Source organism: Nerophis lumbriciformis, linkage group LG11 (genome assembly GCF_033978685.3).
Source record: "Nerophis lumbriciformis linkage group LG11, RoL_Nlum_v2.1, whole genome shotgun sequence".
Taxonomy (NCBI): Eukaryota; Metazoa; Chordata; class Actinopteri; order Syngnathiformes; family Syngnathidae; genus Nerophis; species Nerophis lumbriciformis.
The window spans coordinates 51,338,388-51,352,497 of NC_084558.2; the positions used below are offsets into that span (position 1 = coordinate 51,338,388).

General features: G+C 31.7%; 1 protein-coding gene across 4 annotated transcripts in view; it reads left to right on the top strand.

Moving 5' to 3' along the window:
- The first annotated feature begins 2,313 nt into the window (after positions 1-2,313).
- The window catches only part of rilpl1 (Rab interacting lysosomal protein-like 1), a 76,095-nt gene continuing 64,298 nt past the window's right edge, over positions 2,314-14,110 (top strand). For all 4 annotated transcript variants that reach the window (XM_072914174.1, XM_061966314.2, XM_072914175.1 and 1 more), the window contains exon 1: positions 2,314-3,007. In XM_072914174.1, coding sequence (XP_072770275.1) covers positions 2,702-3,007 — 306 coding nt within the window. In that variant the 5' untranslated portion in view covers positions 2,314-2,701. The remainder of the gene's footprint in view (positions 3,008-14,110) is intronic.

The following is a 14,110-nucleotide window of genomic DNA, read 5'->3' on the forward strand; positions in this document are numbered from 1 at the left end:
AAAAAATAATTTTTATGCTATTATTAATTTATGTATTTTTCAAAATTCTAGTTGTACTGCAACTTTATTCATGTAAAAATGTCATATATTTTTTATTTTATTCCCTAATAAATTGCAACTTTTTTTAAATATTGTTACAAATTGTATCTTATAAAATTTTACGTATTTCTTTTTAAAATCGCAGATGTATTTTTTGTAATATTACGACCTTAAAAAAAAATCATTTTTATGCTATCATTAATTTATGTATTTTTCAGAATTCTAATGGTATTGTAACTTTATTAATGTGAAAATATCTTATTTTTTATTTTATTCTCTAATAAATTGCTTTTTTTTAATCAAATTGTTAAAAATGTATCTTATTACATTTAACTTATTTCTTTTTGAAATCACACGTGTATTTTTTTTAATATTACGACCTTAAAAAATAACTTTTATGCTATTATTAATTTATATATTTTTCAGAATTCTAGTTGTACTGCAACTATATTCATGTGAAAATATCTTAGTTTTTGTTTTATTCTCTAATAAATTGCAATTGTTTTTATTATATTGTTACAAATTTATCTTGTTGCATTTAACTTATTTATTTTTAAAATCGCACATGTATTTATTGTGTTACTACGACCTTGAAAAAAATAATTGTATGCTATTATTAATTTATGTATTTTTCAGAATTTTAGTTGTATTGTAATGTGAAAAAATCTTTTTTTTTTTAGATTCTCTAATAAATTGCAATTTTTAATTATATTGTTACAAATTTATCTTATTGCATTTAACCTATTTCTTTTTAAAATCACACTTGTATTTATTGTAATATTACGACCTTAAAAAATATTTTTTATGCTATTATTAATTTATTTATTTTTCAAAATTTTAGTTGTACTGCAACTTTACTCATGTAAAAATTTCACATTTTTTATTGTATTCCCTAATACAATTTATATTGTAAGATAAAATTGTACGTATTTCTTTTTAAAATCGCACATGTATTTTTTGTTGTATTACGACCTTAAAAAAAAAATCATTTTTATGCTATTATTAATTTATGTATTTTTCAAAATTCTAGTTGTACTGCAACTTTATTCATGTAAAAATTTCATATATTTTTTATTGTATTCCCTAATAAATTGCAACTTTTTTAAAATATTGTTACAAATTGTATCTTATTAAACTTTACGTATTTCTTTTTAAAATCGCAGATGTATTTTTTTTAATATTACGACCTTAAAAAATAATTTTTATGCTATTATTAATTTATATATTTTTCAGAATTCTAGTTGTATTGCAACTATATTCATGTGAAAATATCTTCTTTTTTGTTTTATTCTCTAATAAATTGCAATTTTTTTATTATATTGTTACAAATTTATCTTATTGCATTTAACTTATTTCTTTTTGAAATCACACATGTATTTATTGTGTTACTACGACCTTGAAAAAAATAATTGTATGCTATTATTAATTTATGTATTTTTCAGAATTTTAGTTGTATTGCAATGTGAAAAAATCTTTTTTTTTTTAGATTCTCTAATAAATTGCAATTTTTAATTATATTGTTACAAATTTATCTTATTGCATTTAACCTATTTCTTTTTAAAATCACACTTGTATTTATTGTAATATTACGACCTTAAAAAATATTTTTTATGCTATTTTTAATTTATTTATTTTTCAAAATTCTAGTTGTACTGCAACTTTATTCATGTAAAAATTTCAAATTTTTTATATTGTATTCCCTAATACAATTTATTGTACGTATTTCTTTTTAAAATCGCACATGTATTTTTTGTTGTATTACGACCTTAAAAAAAAAATCATTTTTATGCTATTATTAATTTATGTATTTTTCAAAATTCTTGTTGTATTGCAACTTTATTCATGTGAAATTATCTTATAATTTATTTTATTCTAATAAATTGCAACTTTTTTCTATAATATTGTTACAAATTTATCTTATAACATTTAACGTATTTCTTTTTAAAATCGCACATGTATTTATTGTAATATTACGACTTTACTGCGTTCAAAATCACACACAAAAACCCTTATGTTATTGTTTTTTTTTTTGCAACTTTATTTTTTTTCTTCAAAATGAATAACTTTTCTCCCTCACAACTCACAATATTAGTATGTTTGTCTTATATTATCATATTTTGCAAGTTAGATGACTAATAGTCTTGTGGCGGATGTGGAAATAAAAGAAGAAGAAGGCCAGTCAGAATCCTTTGAGTCACCACTGCCACAAATATTCTTCCAGAGACGTCATACGTTTATTTTTAGTCAAGCTTGTCAACAGGGTGGAAATGGTAGGATTGTGCAGGAAGTCGCCGCGGTTTGTTCCTAAAGGAAAGATCTACGGGAAATTGTAGATAATCCGATGAAAAAAATCGGAATAAAAGCACACCGAGAGAGTACCCGGAAGTGTGGGTGCTTTTATTGCGAAAGGAAGGCGGAAACCAGGGCTGCCCTCATCTCGGTGGGCTTGCTAGACGTCAACAGGGGACAGGAGGACAAGAGGGCCGCGGTTTATTCCGAATAAAATCACTTTTAAAAGTTTCACGAAGGCGTCCGTCATGGACGCACGCTAGCCGGAAACGTTCAGGCCGTATTTGAAGGCAGTCCCCGGGCTGAGCGGAGTCGTCTCTCCGGGAGGCGAGTCCGTGTCCGTGTCCGCGGCGGCGGCACAACAGGAAGCGCCATGGAGGGCCGACACATCCCGGACGAGCCCGGCTCGGCCCTGGAGAAGAACGTGGCGGACCTGACCGTCATGGACGTGTACGACATCGCCGCGGCGGTGGGCCAGGAGTTCGAGCGGATCATCGACCAGTACGGCTGCGAGGCTCTGTCCCGCCTCATGCCCAAAGTGGTGCGGGTGTTGGAGATCCTGGAGGTGATGGTGAGCCGCCACAGCATCGGCCCGGAGACCGACGAACTGCGCCTGGAGCTGGACAAGCTGAGGCTGGAGAGGACGGAGAGGGCGGAGAAGGAGAGGAAGCACAGGAAGGTCAGAATACCCAAATACAACATTATTTCACATGTTTGGACTTTGTGCTCCACCTAATAATAATAATAATAATATTATGATTTTTACAATATAATAATATCATTATTCATATTTTAGAGGGCCACACATCAGCTTGAAACTTACATGGACATTCTTGCAGAAAATTCTGAGAAACAGCAAAACCATCCTCTTAAATAGAGGATCTCTTTTTCAGTGTATGTCTCTAAAAAGAGCAACATCTTCTCATATAGAGGATCTTTGACTAACCTTGTCAGTGTATGTTTGTAAAAAGGGCAACATCCTGTCATATAGAGGATCTTTGGCTAACTTTTTCACTGTATGTCTTTAAAAATAGTAAAATCCTCTAATATAGAGGATCTTTGGCTAACTTTTTCGGTGTATGTCTTTAAAAAGAGTAAAATCCTGTCATACAGAGGATCTTTGACTAACTTGTTTTACTGTATGTCTTTAAAAAGAGCAACATCCTTTCATATAGAGGATCTTCGACTAATTTTTTCAGTGTATGTCTTTAAGAAGAGTTAAATCCTGTCATACAGAGGATCTTTGACTAACTTTTTCACTGTATGTCTTCAAGAAGAGTTAAATCCTATCATATAAAGGATCTTTGACTAACTTTTTCAGTGTATGTTTGTAAAAAGAGAAAAATCCTGTCACACAGAGGATCTTTGACTAACTTTTTCACTGTATGTCTTTAAAAAGAGCAACATCCTTTCATATAGAGGATCTTTGACTAACTTTTTCACTGTATGTCTTTTAAAAAGAGCAAAATCCTCTCATATAGAGGATCTTTGACTAACCTTTTCAGTGTATGTTTGTAAAAAGAAAAAAATCCTGTCATATAGAGGATCTTTAACTCACTTTTTCACTGTATGTCTTTAAAAAGAGTAAAATCCTCTAATATAGAGGATCTTTGGCTAAGTTTTTCACTGTATGTCTTTAAGAAGAGTTCAATCCTATCATATAGAGGATCTTTTTCAATGTATGTCTTTTAAAAAGAGCAACATCCTCTCATATAGAGGATCTTTGACTAACATTTTCAGTGTATGTTTGTAAAAAGAGAAAAACCCTGTCATATAGAGGATCTTTGACTAACTTGTTTTACTGTATGTCTTTAAAAGAGCCAAATCATCTCATATAGAGGATCTTTGACTAACTTTTTCACTGTATGTCTTTAAGAAGAGTTAAATCCTATCATATAGAGGATCTTTGACGTGCATCTTTTTCAATGTATGTCTTTAAAAAGAGCAACATCCTTTCATATAGAGGATCTTCAACTAATTTTTTCAGTGTATGTCTTTAAAAAGAGTAAAATCCTGTCACACAGAGGATCTTTGACTAACTTTTTCACTGTATGTCTTCAAGAAGAGTTAACTCCTATCATATAGAGGATCTTTGACTTGCATCTTTTTCAATTTATGTCTTTAAAAAGAGCAACATCCTTTCATATAGAGGATCTTGGACTAACTTTTTCAGTGTATGTCTTTAAAAAGAGTAAAATCCTGTCATACAGAGGATCTTTGACTAACTTGTTTTACTGTATGTCTTTAAAAGAGCCAAATTATCTCACATAAAGGATCTTTGACTAACTTTTTCAGCGTATGTTTGTAAAAAGAGAAAAATCCTGTTATATAGAGGATCTTTGACTAACTTTTTCACTGTATGTCTTTAAAAAGAGCAACATCCTTTCATATAGAGGATCTTCGACTAACTTTTTCACTGTATGTCTTTTAAAAAGAGCAAAATCCTCTCATATAGAGGATCTTTGACTAACCTTTTCAGTGTATGTTTGTAAAAAGAAAAACATCCTGTCATATAGAGGATCTTTGACATGCATCTTTTTCAGTGTATGTCTTTAAAAAGAGCAACATCATTTCATAGAGGATCTTCGACTAACTTTTTCACTGTATGTTTTTAAGAGTTAAATCCTATCAAATAGAGGATCTTTGACGTGCATCTTTTTCAATTTATGTCTTTAAAAAGAGCAACATCCTTTCATATAGAGGATCTTCGACTAACTTTTTCACTGTATGTCCTTAAAAAGAGCAACATCCTTTCATATAGAGGATCTTTGACTAACTTTTTCACTGTATGTCTTTTAAAAAGAGCAAAATCCTCTCATATAGAGGATCTTTGACTAACCTTTTCAGTGTATGTTTGTAAAAAGAAAAAAATCCTGTCATATAGAGGATCTTTGACATGCATCTTTTTCAGTGTATGTCTTTAAAAAGAGCAACATCATTTCATAGAGGATCTTCAACTAACTTTTTCACTGTATGTTTTTAAGAGTTAAATCCTATCATATAGAGGATCTTTGACGTGCATCTTTTTCAATTTATGTCTTTAAAAAGAGCAACATCCTTTCATATAGAGGATCTTCGACTAACTTTTTCACTGTATGTCTTTAAAAAGAGCAACATCCTTTCATATAGAGGATCTTTGACTAACCTTGTCAGTGTATGTTTGTAAAAAGAGAAACATCCTGTCATATAGAGGATCTTTGACTAACTTTTTCACTGTATGTCTTTAAAAAGAGTAAAATCCTCTAACATAGAGGATCTTTGGCTAACTTTTTCACTGTATGTCTTTAAGAAGAGTTAAATCCTATCATATAGAGGATCTTTTTCAATGTATGTCTTTTAAAAAGAGCAACATCCTCTCATATAGAGGATCTTTGACTAACATTTTCAGTGTATGTTTGTAAAAAGAGAAAAATCCTGTTATATAGAGGATCTTTGACTAACTTTTTCACTGTATGTCTTTAAAAGGAGCAACATACTTTTCTAAAAGAGGATCTTTGACTAACCTATTCACTGTATGTCTTTAAAAAGAGTAAAATCCTATCATATAGAGGATCTCTGACGTACATCTTTTTCAGTGTGTCTTTAAAAAGAGCAAAATCCTCTCATATAGAGGATCTTTGACTAACATTTTCAGTGTATGTTTGTAAAAAGAGAAAAATCCTGTCATATAGAGGATCTTTGACTACCTTTTTCACTGTATGTCTTTAAAAATAGTAAAATCCTCTAATATAGAGGATCTTTGACTACCTTTTTCACTGTATGTCTTTAAAAATAGTAAAATCCTCTAATATAGAGGATCTTTGGCTAACTTTTTCACTGTATGTCTTTAAGAAGAGTTAAATCCTATCATATAGAGGATCTTTGACGTGCATCTTTTTCAATTTATGTCTTTAAAAAGAGCAACATCCTTTCATATAGAGGATCTTCGACTAACCTTGTCAGTGTATGTTTGTAAAAAGAGCAACATCCTGTCATATAGAGGATCTTTGACTAACTTTTTCACTGTATGTCTTTAAAAAGAGTAAAATCCTCTAATATAGAGGATCTTTGGCTAACTTTTTCACTGTATGTCTTTAAGAAGAGTTAAATCCTCTTATATAGAGGATCTTTGACGTGCATCTTTTTCAATGTATGTCTTTAAAAAGAGCAACATCCTTTCATATAGAGGATCTTTGACTAACTTTTTCACTGTATGTCTTTAAAAAGAGCAACATCCTTTCACATAGAGGATCTTTGACTAACTTTTTCACTGTATGTCTTTAAAAAGAGTAAAATCCTGTCATACAGAGGATCTTTGACTAACTTGTTTTACTGTATGTCTTTAAAAGAGCCAAATTATCTCATATAAAGGATCTTTGACTAACTTTTTCAGCGTTTGTCTTTAAAAAGAGCAAAATCCTTTCATATAGAGGATCTTTGACTAACATTTTCAGTGTATGTTTGTAAAAAGAGAAAAATACTGTCATATAGAGGATCTTTGGCTAACTTTTTCACTGTATGTCTTTAAGAAGAGTTAAATCCTATCATATAGAGGATCTTTGACTAACTTTTTCACTGTATGTCTTTAAGAAGAGTTAAATCCTATCAAATAGAGGATCTTTGACGTGCATCTTTTTCAATGTATGTCTTTTAAAAAGAGCAACATCCTTTCATATAGAGGATCTTTGACTAACTTTTTCACTGTATGTCTTTAAAAAGAGTAAAATCCTGTCATACAGAGGATCTTTGACTAACTTGTTTTACTGTATGTCTTTAAAAGAGCCAAAGTATCTCATATAAAGGATCTTTGACTAACTTTTTCAGCGTATGTCTTTAAAAAGAGCAAAATCCTGTCATATAGAGGATCTTTGACTAACCTTGTCAGTGTATGTTTGTAAAAAGAGCAACATCCTGTCATATAGAGGATCTTTGACTAACTTTTTCACTGTATGTCTTTAAGAAGAGTTAAATCCTATCAAATAGAGGATCTTTGACGTGCATCTTTTTCAATTTATGTCTTTAAAAAGAGCAACATCCTTTCATATAGAGGATCTTCGACTAACTTTTTCAGTGTATGTCTTTAAAAAGAGTAAAATCCTGTCATACAGAGGATCTTTGACTAACTTGTTTTACTGTATGTCTTTAAAAGAGCCAAAGTATCTCATATAAAGGATCTTTGACTAACTTTTTCAGCGTATGTCTTTAAAAAGAGCAAAATCCTCTCATATAGAGGATCTTTGACTAACCTTGTCAGTGTATGTTTGTAAAAAGAGCAACATCCTGTCATATAGAGGATCTTTGACTAACTTTTTCACTGTATGTCTTTAAGAAGAGTTCAATCCTATCAAATAGAGGATCTTTGACGTGCATCTTTTTCAATTTATGTCTTTAAAAAGAGCAACATCCTTTCATATAGAGGATCTTTGACTAACTTTTTCACTGTATGTCTTTAAAAAGAGTAAAATCCTGTCATACAGAGGATCTTTGACTAACTTGTTTTACTGTATGTCTTTAAAAGAGCCAAAGTATCTCATATAAAGGATCTTTGACTAACTTTTTCAGCGTATGTCTTTAAAAAGAGCAAAATCCTGTCATATAGAGGATCTTTGACTAACCTTGTCAGTGTATGTTTGTAAAAAGAGCAACATCCTGTCATATAGAGGATCTTTGACTAACTTTTTCACTGTATGTCTTTAAGAAGAGTTAAATCCTATCAAATAGAGGATCTTTGACGTGCATCTTTTTCAATTTATGTCTTTAAAAAGAGCAACATCCTTTCATATAGAGGATCTTTGACTAACTTTTTCACTGTATGTCTTTAAAAAGAGTAAAATCCTGTCATACAGAGGATCTTTGACTAACTTGTTTTACTGTATGTCTTTAAAAGAGCCAAATTATCTCATATAAAGGATCTTTGACTCACTTTTTCAGCGTATGTCTTTAAAAAGAGCAAAATCCTGTCATATAGAGGATCTTTGACTAACCTTGTCAGTGTATGTTTGTAAAAAGAGCAACATCCTCTCATATAGAGGATCTTTGACTAACCTTGTCAGTGTATGTTTGTAAAAAGAGCAACATCCTGTCATATAGAGGATCTTTGACTAACTTTTTCACTGTATGTCTTTAAGAAGAGTTAAATCCTATCATATAGAGGATCTTTGACGTGCATCTTTTTCAATTTATGTCTTTAAAAAGAGCAACATCCTTTCATATAGAGGATCTTCGACTAACTTTTCACTGTATGTCTTTAAAAAGAGTAAAATCCTGTCATACAGAGGATCTTTGACTAACTTGTTTTACTGTATGTCTTTAAAGAGCCAAATTATCTCATATAAAGGATATTTGACTAACTTTTTCAGTGTATGTTTGTAAAAAGAGAAAAATCCTGTCATATAGAGGACCTTCGACTAACTTTTTCAGTGTATGTCTTTAAAAAGAGTAAAATCCTCTCATATAGAGGATCTTTGACTAACATTTTCAGTGTATGTTTGTAAAAAGAAACATCCTGTCATATAGAGGATCTTTGGCTAACTTTTTCCACTGTATGTCTTTAAGAAGAGTTAAATCCTATCAAATAGAGGATCTTTGACGTGCATCTTTTTCAATGTATGTCTTTAAAAAGAGCAACATCCTCTCATATAGAGGATCTTCGACTAACTTTTTCGGTGTATGTCTTTAAAAAGAGTCAAATCCTGTCATACAGAGGATCTTTGACTAACCTGTTTTACTGTATGTCTTTAAAAGAGCCAAATCATCTCATATAGAGAATCTTTGACTAACTTTTTCAGTGTATGTTTGTAAAAAGAGAAAAATCCTGTTATATAGAGGATCTTTGACTAACTTTTTCACTGTATGTCTTTAAAAAGAGTAAAATCCTCTCATATAGAGGATCTTTGACTAACTTTTTCACTGTATGTCTTTAAAAAGAGTAAAATCCTGTCATACAGAGGATCTTTGACTAACTTGTTTTACTGTACGGTATGTCTTTAAAAGAGCCAAATTATCTCATATAGAGGATCTTTTTCAGTGTATGTTTGTAAAAAGAGAAAATTCCTGTTATATGGAGGATCTTTGACTAACTTTTTCACTGTACGTCTTTAAAAAGAGCAACATCCTTTCATATAGAGGATCTCTGACTAACATTTTCAGTGTATGTTTGTAAAAAGAGAAAAATCCTGTTATATAGAGGATCTTTGACTAACTTTTTCACTGTATGTCTTTAAAAAGAGCAACATCCTTTCATATAGAGGATCTTTGACTAACTTTTTCACTGTATGTCTTTAAAAAGAGCAACATCCTTTCATATAGAGGATCTTCGACTAACTTTTTCACTGTATGTCTTTAAAAAGAGTAAAATCCTGTCATACAGAGGATCTTTGACTAACTTGTTTTACTGTATGTCTTTAAAAGAGCCAAATTATCTCATATAAAGGATCTTTGACTAACTTTTTCAGCGTTTGTCTTTAAAAAGAGCAAAATCCTGTCACATAGAGGATCTTTGGCTAACCTTGTCAGTGTATGTTTGTAAAAAGAAAAAAATCCTGTCCTATAGAGGATCTTTGACATGCATCATTTTCAGTGTATGTCTTTAAAAAGAGCAACATCATTTCATAGAGGATCTTCGACTAACTTTTTCACTGTATGTTTTTAAGAGTTAAATCCTATCATATAGAGGATCTTTGACGTGCATCTTTTTCAATTTATGTCTTTAAAAAGAGCAACACCCTTTCATATAGAGGATCTTCGACTAACTTTTTCACTGTATGTCTTTAAAAAGAGTAAAATCCTGTCATATAGAGGATCTTTGACTAACCTTGTCAGTGTATGTTTGTAAAAAGAGAAACATCCTGTCATATAGAGGATCTTTGACTAACTTTTTCACTGTATGTCTTTAAAAAGAGTAAAATCCTCTAATATAGAGGATCTTTGGCTAACTTTTTCACTGTATGTCTTTAAGAAGAGTTAAATCCTATTATATAGAGGATCTTTGACGTGCATCTTTTTCAATTTATGTCTTTAAAAAGAGCAACATCCTTTCATATAGAGGATCTTTGACTAACCTTGTCAGTGTATGTTTGTAAAAAGAGAAACATCCTGTCATATAGAGGATCTTTGACTAACTTTTTCACTGTATGTCTTTAAAAAGAGTAAAATCCTCTAATATAGAGGATCTTTGGCTAACTTTTTCACTGTATGTCTTTAAGAAGAGTTAAATCCTATCATATAGAGGATCTTTGACGTGCATCTTTTTCAATTTATGTCTTTAAAAAGAGCAACATCCTTTCATATAGAGGATCTTCAACTAACTTTTTCAGTGTATGTCTTTAAAAAGAGTAAAATCCTGTCATATAGAGGATCTTTGACTAACTTTTTCACTGTATGTCTTTAAAAAGAGCAACATCCTTTCATATAGAGGATCTTTGACTAACTTTTTCACTGTATGTCTTTAAAAAGAGCAACATCCTTTCATATAGAGGATCTTCGACTAACTTTTTCACTGTATGTCTTTAAAAAGAGTAAAATCCTGTCATACAGAGGATCTTTGACTAACTTGTTTTACTGTATGTCTTTAAAAGAGCCAAATTATCTCATATAAAGGATCTTTGACTAACTTTTTCAGCATTTGTCTTTAAAAAGAGCAAAATCCTCTCATATAGAGGATCTTTGACTAACATTTTCAGTGTATGTTTGTAAAAAGAGAAAAATCCTGTCACATAGAGGATCTTTGGCTAACTTTTTCACTGTATGTCTTTAAAAAGAGCAACATCCTTTCATATAGAGGATCTTCAACTAACTTTTTCAGTGTATGTCTTTAAAAAGAGCAAAATCCTGTCATATAGAGGATCTTTGACTAACCTTGTCAGTGTATGTTTGTAAAAAGAAAAAAATCCTGTCCTATAGAGGATCTTTGACATGCATCTTTTTCAGTGTATGTCTTTAAAAAGAGCAACATCATTTCATAGAGGATCTTTGACTAACTTTTTCACTGTATGTCTTTAAAAAGAGTCAAATCCTATCAAATAGAGGATCTTTGACGTGCATCTTTTTCAATGTATGTCTTTAAAAAGAGCAACATCCTTTCATATAGAGGATCTTCGACTAACTTTTTCACTGTATGTCTTTAAAAAGAGTAAAATCCTGTCATACAGAGGATCTTTGACTAACTTGTTTTACTGTATGTCTTTAAAAGAGCCAAATTATCTCATATAAAGGATCTTTGACTAACTTTTTCAGCGTATGTCTTTAAAAAGAGCAAAATCTTCTCATTTAGAGGATCTTTGACTAACCTTGTCAGTGTATGTTTGTAAAAAGAGCAACATGCTGTCATATAGAGGATCTTTGGCTAACTTTTTCACTGTATGTCTTTAAGAAGAGTTCAATCCTATCAAATAGAGGATCTTTGACGTGCATCTTTTTCAATTTATGTCTTTAAAAAGAGCAACATCCTCTCATATAGAGGATTTTGGACTAACTTTTTCAGTGTATGTTTTTAAAAAGAGTAAAATCCTGTCATACAGAGGATCTTTGACTAACTTGTTTTACTGTATGTCTTTAAAAGAGCCAAATCATCTCATATAGAGGATCTTTGACTAACTTTTTCAGTGTATGTTTGTAAAAAGAGAAAAATCCTGTCACACAGAGGATCTTTGACTAACTTTTTCACTGTATGTCTTTAAAAGAGCCAAAGTATCTCATATAAAGGATCTTTGACTAACTTTTTCAGCGTATGTCTTTAAAAAGAGCAAAATCCTCTCATATAGAGGATCTTTGTCTAACCTTGTCAGTGTATGTTTGTAAAAAGAGCAACATCCTCTCATATAGAGGATCTTTGACTAACCTTGTCAGTGTATGTTTGTAAAAAGAGCAACATCCTGTCATATAGAGGATCTTTGACTAACTTTTTCACTGTATGTCTTTAAAAAGAGTCAAATCCTATCAAATAGAGGATCTTTGACGTGCATCTTTTTCAATGTATGTCTTTAAAAAGAGCAACATCCTTTCATATAGAGGATCTTCGACTAACTTTTTCAGTGTATGTCTTTAAAAAGAGTAAAATCCTGTCACACAGAGGATCTTTGACTAACTTGTCTTACTGTATGTCTTTAAAAGAGCCAAATCATCTCATATAAAGGATCTTTGACTAACTTTTTCAGCGTATGTCTTTAAAAAGAGCAAAATCCTGTCATATAGAGGATCTTTGACTAACCTTGTCAGTGTATGTTTGTAAAAAGAGCAACATCCTCTCGTATAGAGGATCTTTGACTAACCTTGTCAGTGTATGTTTGTAAAAAGAGCAACATCCTGTCATATAGAGGATCTTTGACTAACTTTTTCACTGTATGTCTTTAAGAAGAGTTAAATCCTATCATATAGAGGATCTTTGACGTGCATCTTTTTCAATTTATGTCTTTTAAAAAGAGCAACATCCTCTCATATAGAGGATCTTTGACTAACTTTTTCAGTGTATGTCTTTAAAAAGAGTAAAATCCTGTCATACAGAGGATCTTTGACTAACTTGTTTTACTGTATGTCTTTAAAAGAGCCAAATCATCTCACATAAAGGATCTTTGACTAACTTTTTCAGTGTATGTTTGTAAAAAGAAAAAAATCCTCTCATATAAAGGATCTTTGACTAACTTTTTCAGTGTATGTTTGTAAAAAGAGAACAATCCTGTCATATAGAGGATCTTTGACTAACTTTTTCACTGTATGTCTTTAAAAAGAGTAAAATCCTCTAATATGGAGGATCTTTGGCTAACTTTTTCACTGTATGTCTTTAAGAAGAGTTAAATTCTATCATATAGAGGATCTTTGACGTGCATCTTTTTCAATGTATGTCTTTTAAAAAGAGCAACATCCTCTCATATAGAGGATCTTTGACTAACATTTTCAGTGTATGTTTGTAAAAAGAGAAAAATCCTGTCATATAGAGGATCTTTGACTAGCTTTTTTTTTGCAGTGGGCCCTTAGAAACAGCAGAGTACTCCTGCCATATAGAGGATCTTTGACTACCTTTTTTTGCAGTGGGCCCTTAGAAACAACAGAGTACTCCTGCCATATATAGGATCTTTGACGAGCTTTTCGTAGTGGGCCCTTAAAAACAGCAGAGTACTCCTGCCATATAGAGGATCTTTGACTACCTTTTTTTGCAGTGGGCCCTTAGAAACAGCAGAGTACTCCTGCCATATAGTGGATCTTTGACTAGCTTTTTTTGCAGTGGGCCCTTAGAAACAGCAGATTACTCCTGCCATATAGAGGATCTTTGACTAGCTTTTTTTGCAGTAGGCCCTTAGAAACAACAGGGTACTCCTGCCAAATAGAGGATCTTTGACAAGCTTTTCGTAGTGGGCCCTTAGAAACAGCAGAGTACTCCTGCCATATAGTGGATCTTTGACTAGCTTTTTTTGCAGTGGGCCCTTAGAAACAGCAGAGTACTCCTGCCATATAGAGGATCTTTGACTAGCTTTTTTTGCAGTAGGCCCTTAGAAACAACAGAGTACTCCTGCCATATAGAGGATCTTTGACGAGCTTTTCGTAGTGGGCCCTTAAAAACAGCAGAGTACTCCTGCCATATAGAGGATCTTTGACTAGCTTTTTTTGCAGTGGGCCCTTAAAAACAGCAGAGTACTCCTGCCATATCGAGGATCTTTGACAAGCTTTTTTTGCTGTGGGCCCTTAAAAACAGCAGAGTACTCCTGCCATATATAGGGTCTTTGAATAGCTTTTTTTTTGCAGTGGGCCCTTAGAAACAGCAGAGTACTCCTGCCATATAGTGGATCTTTGACTAGCTTTTTTTGCAGTG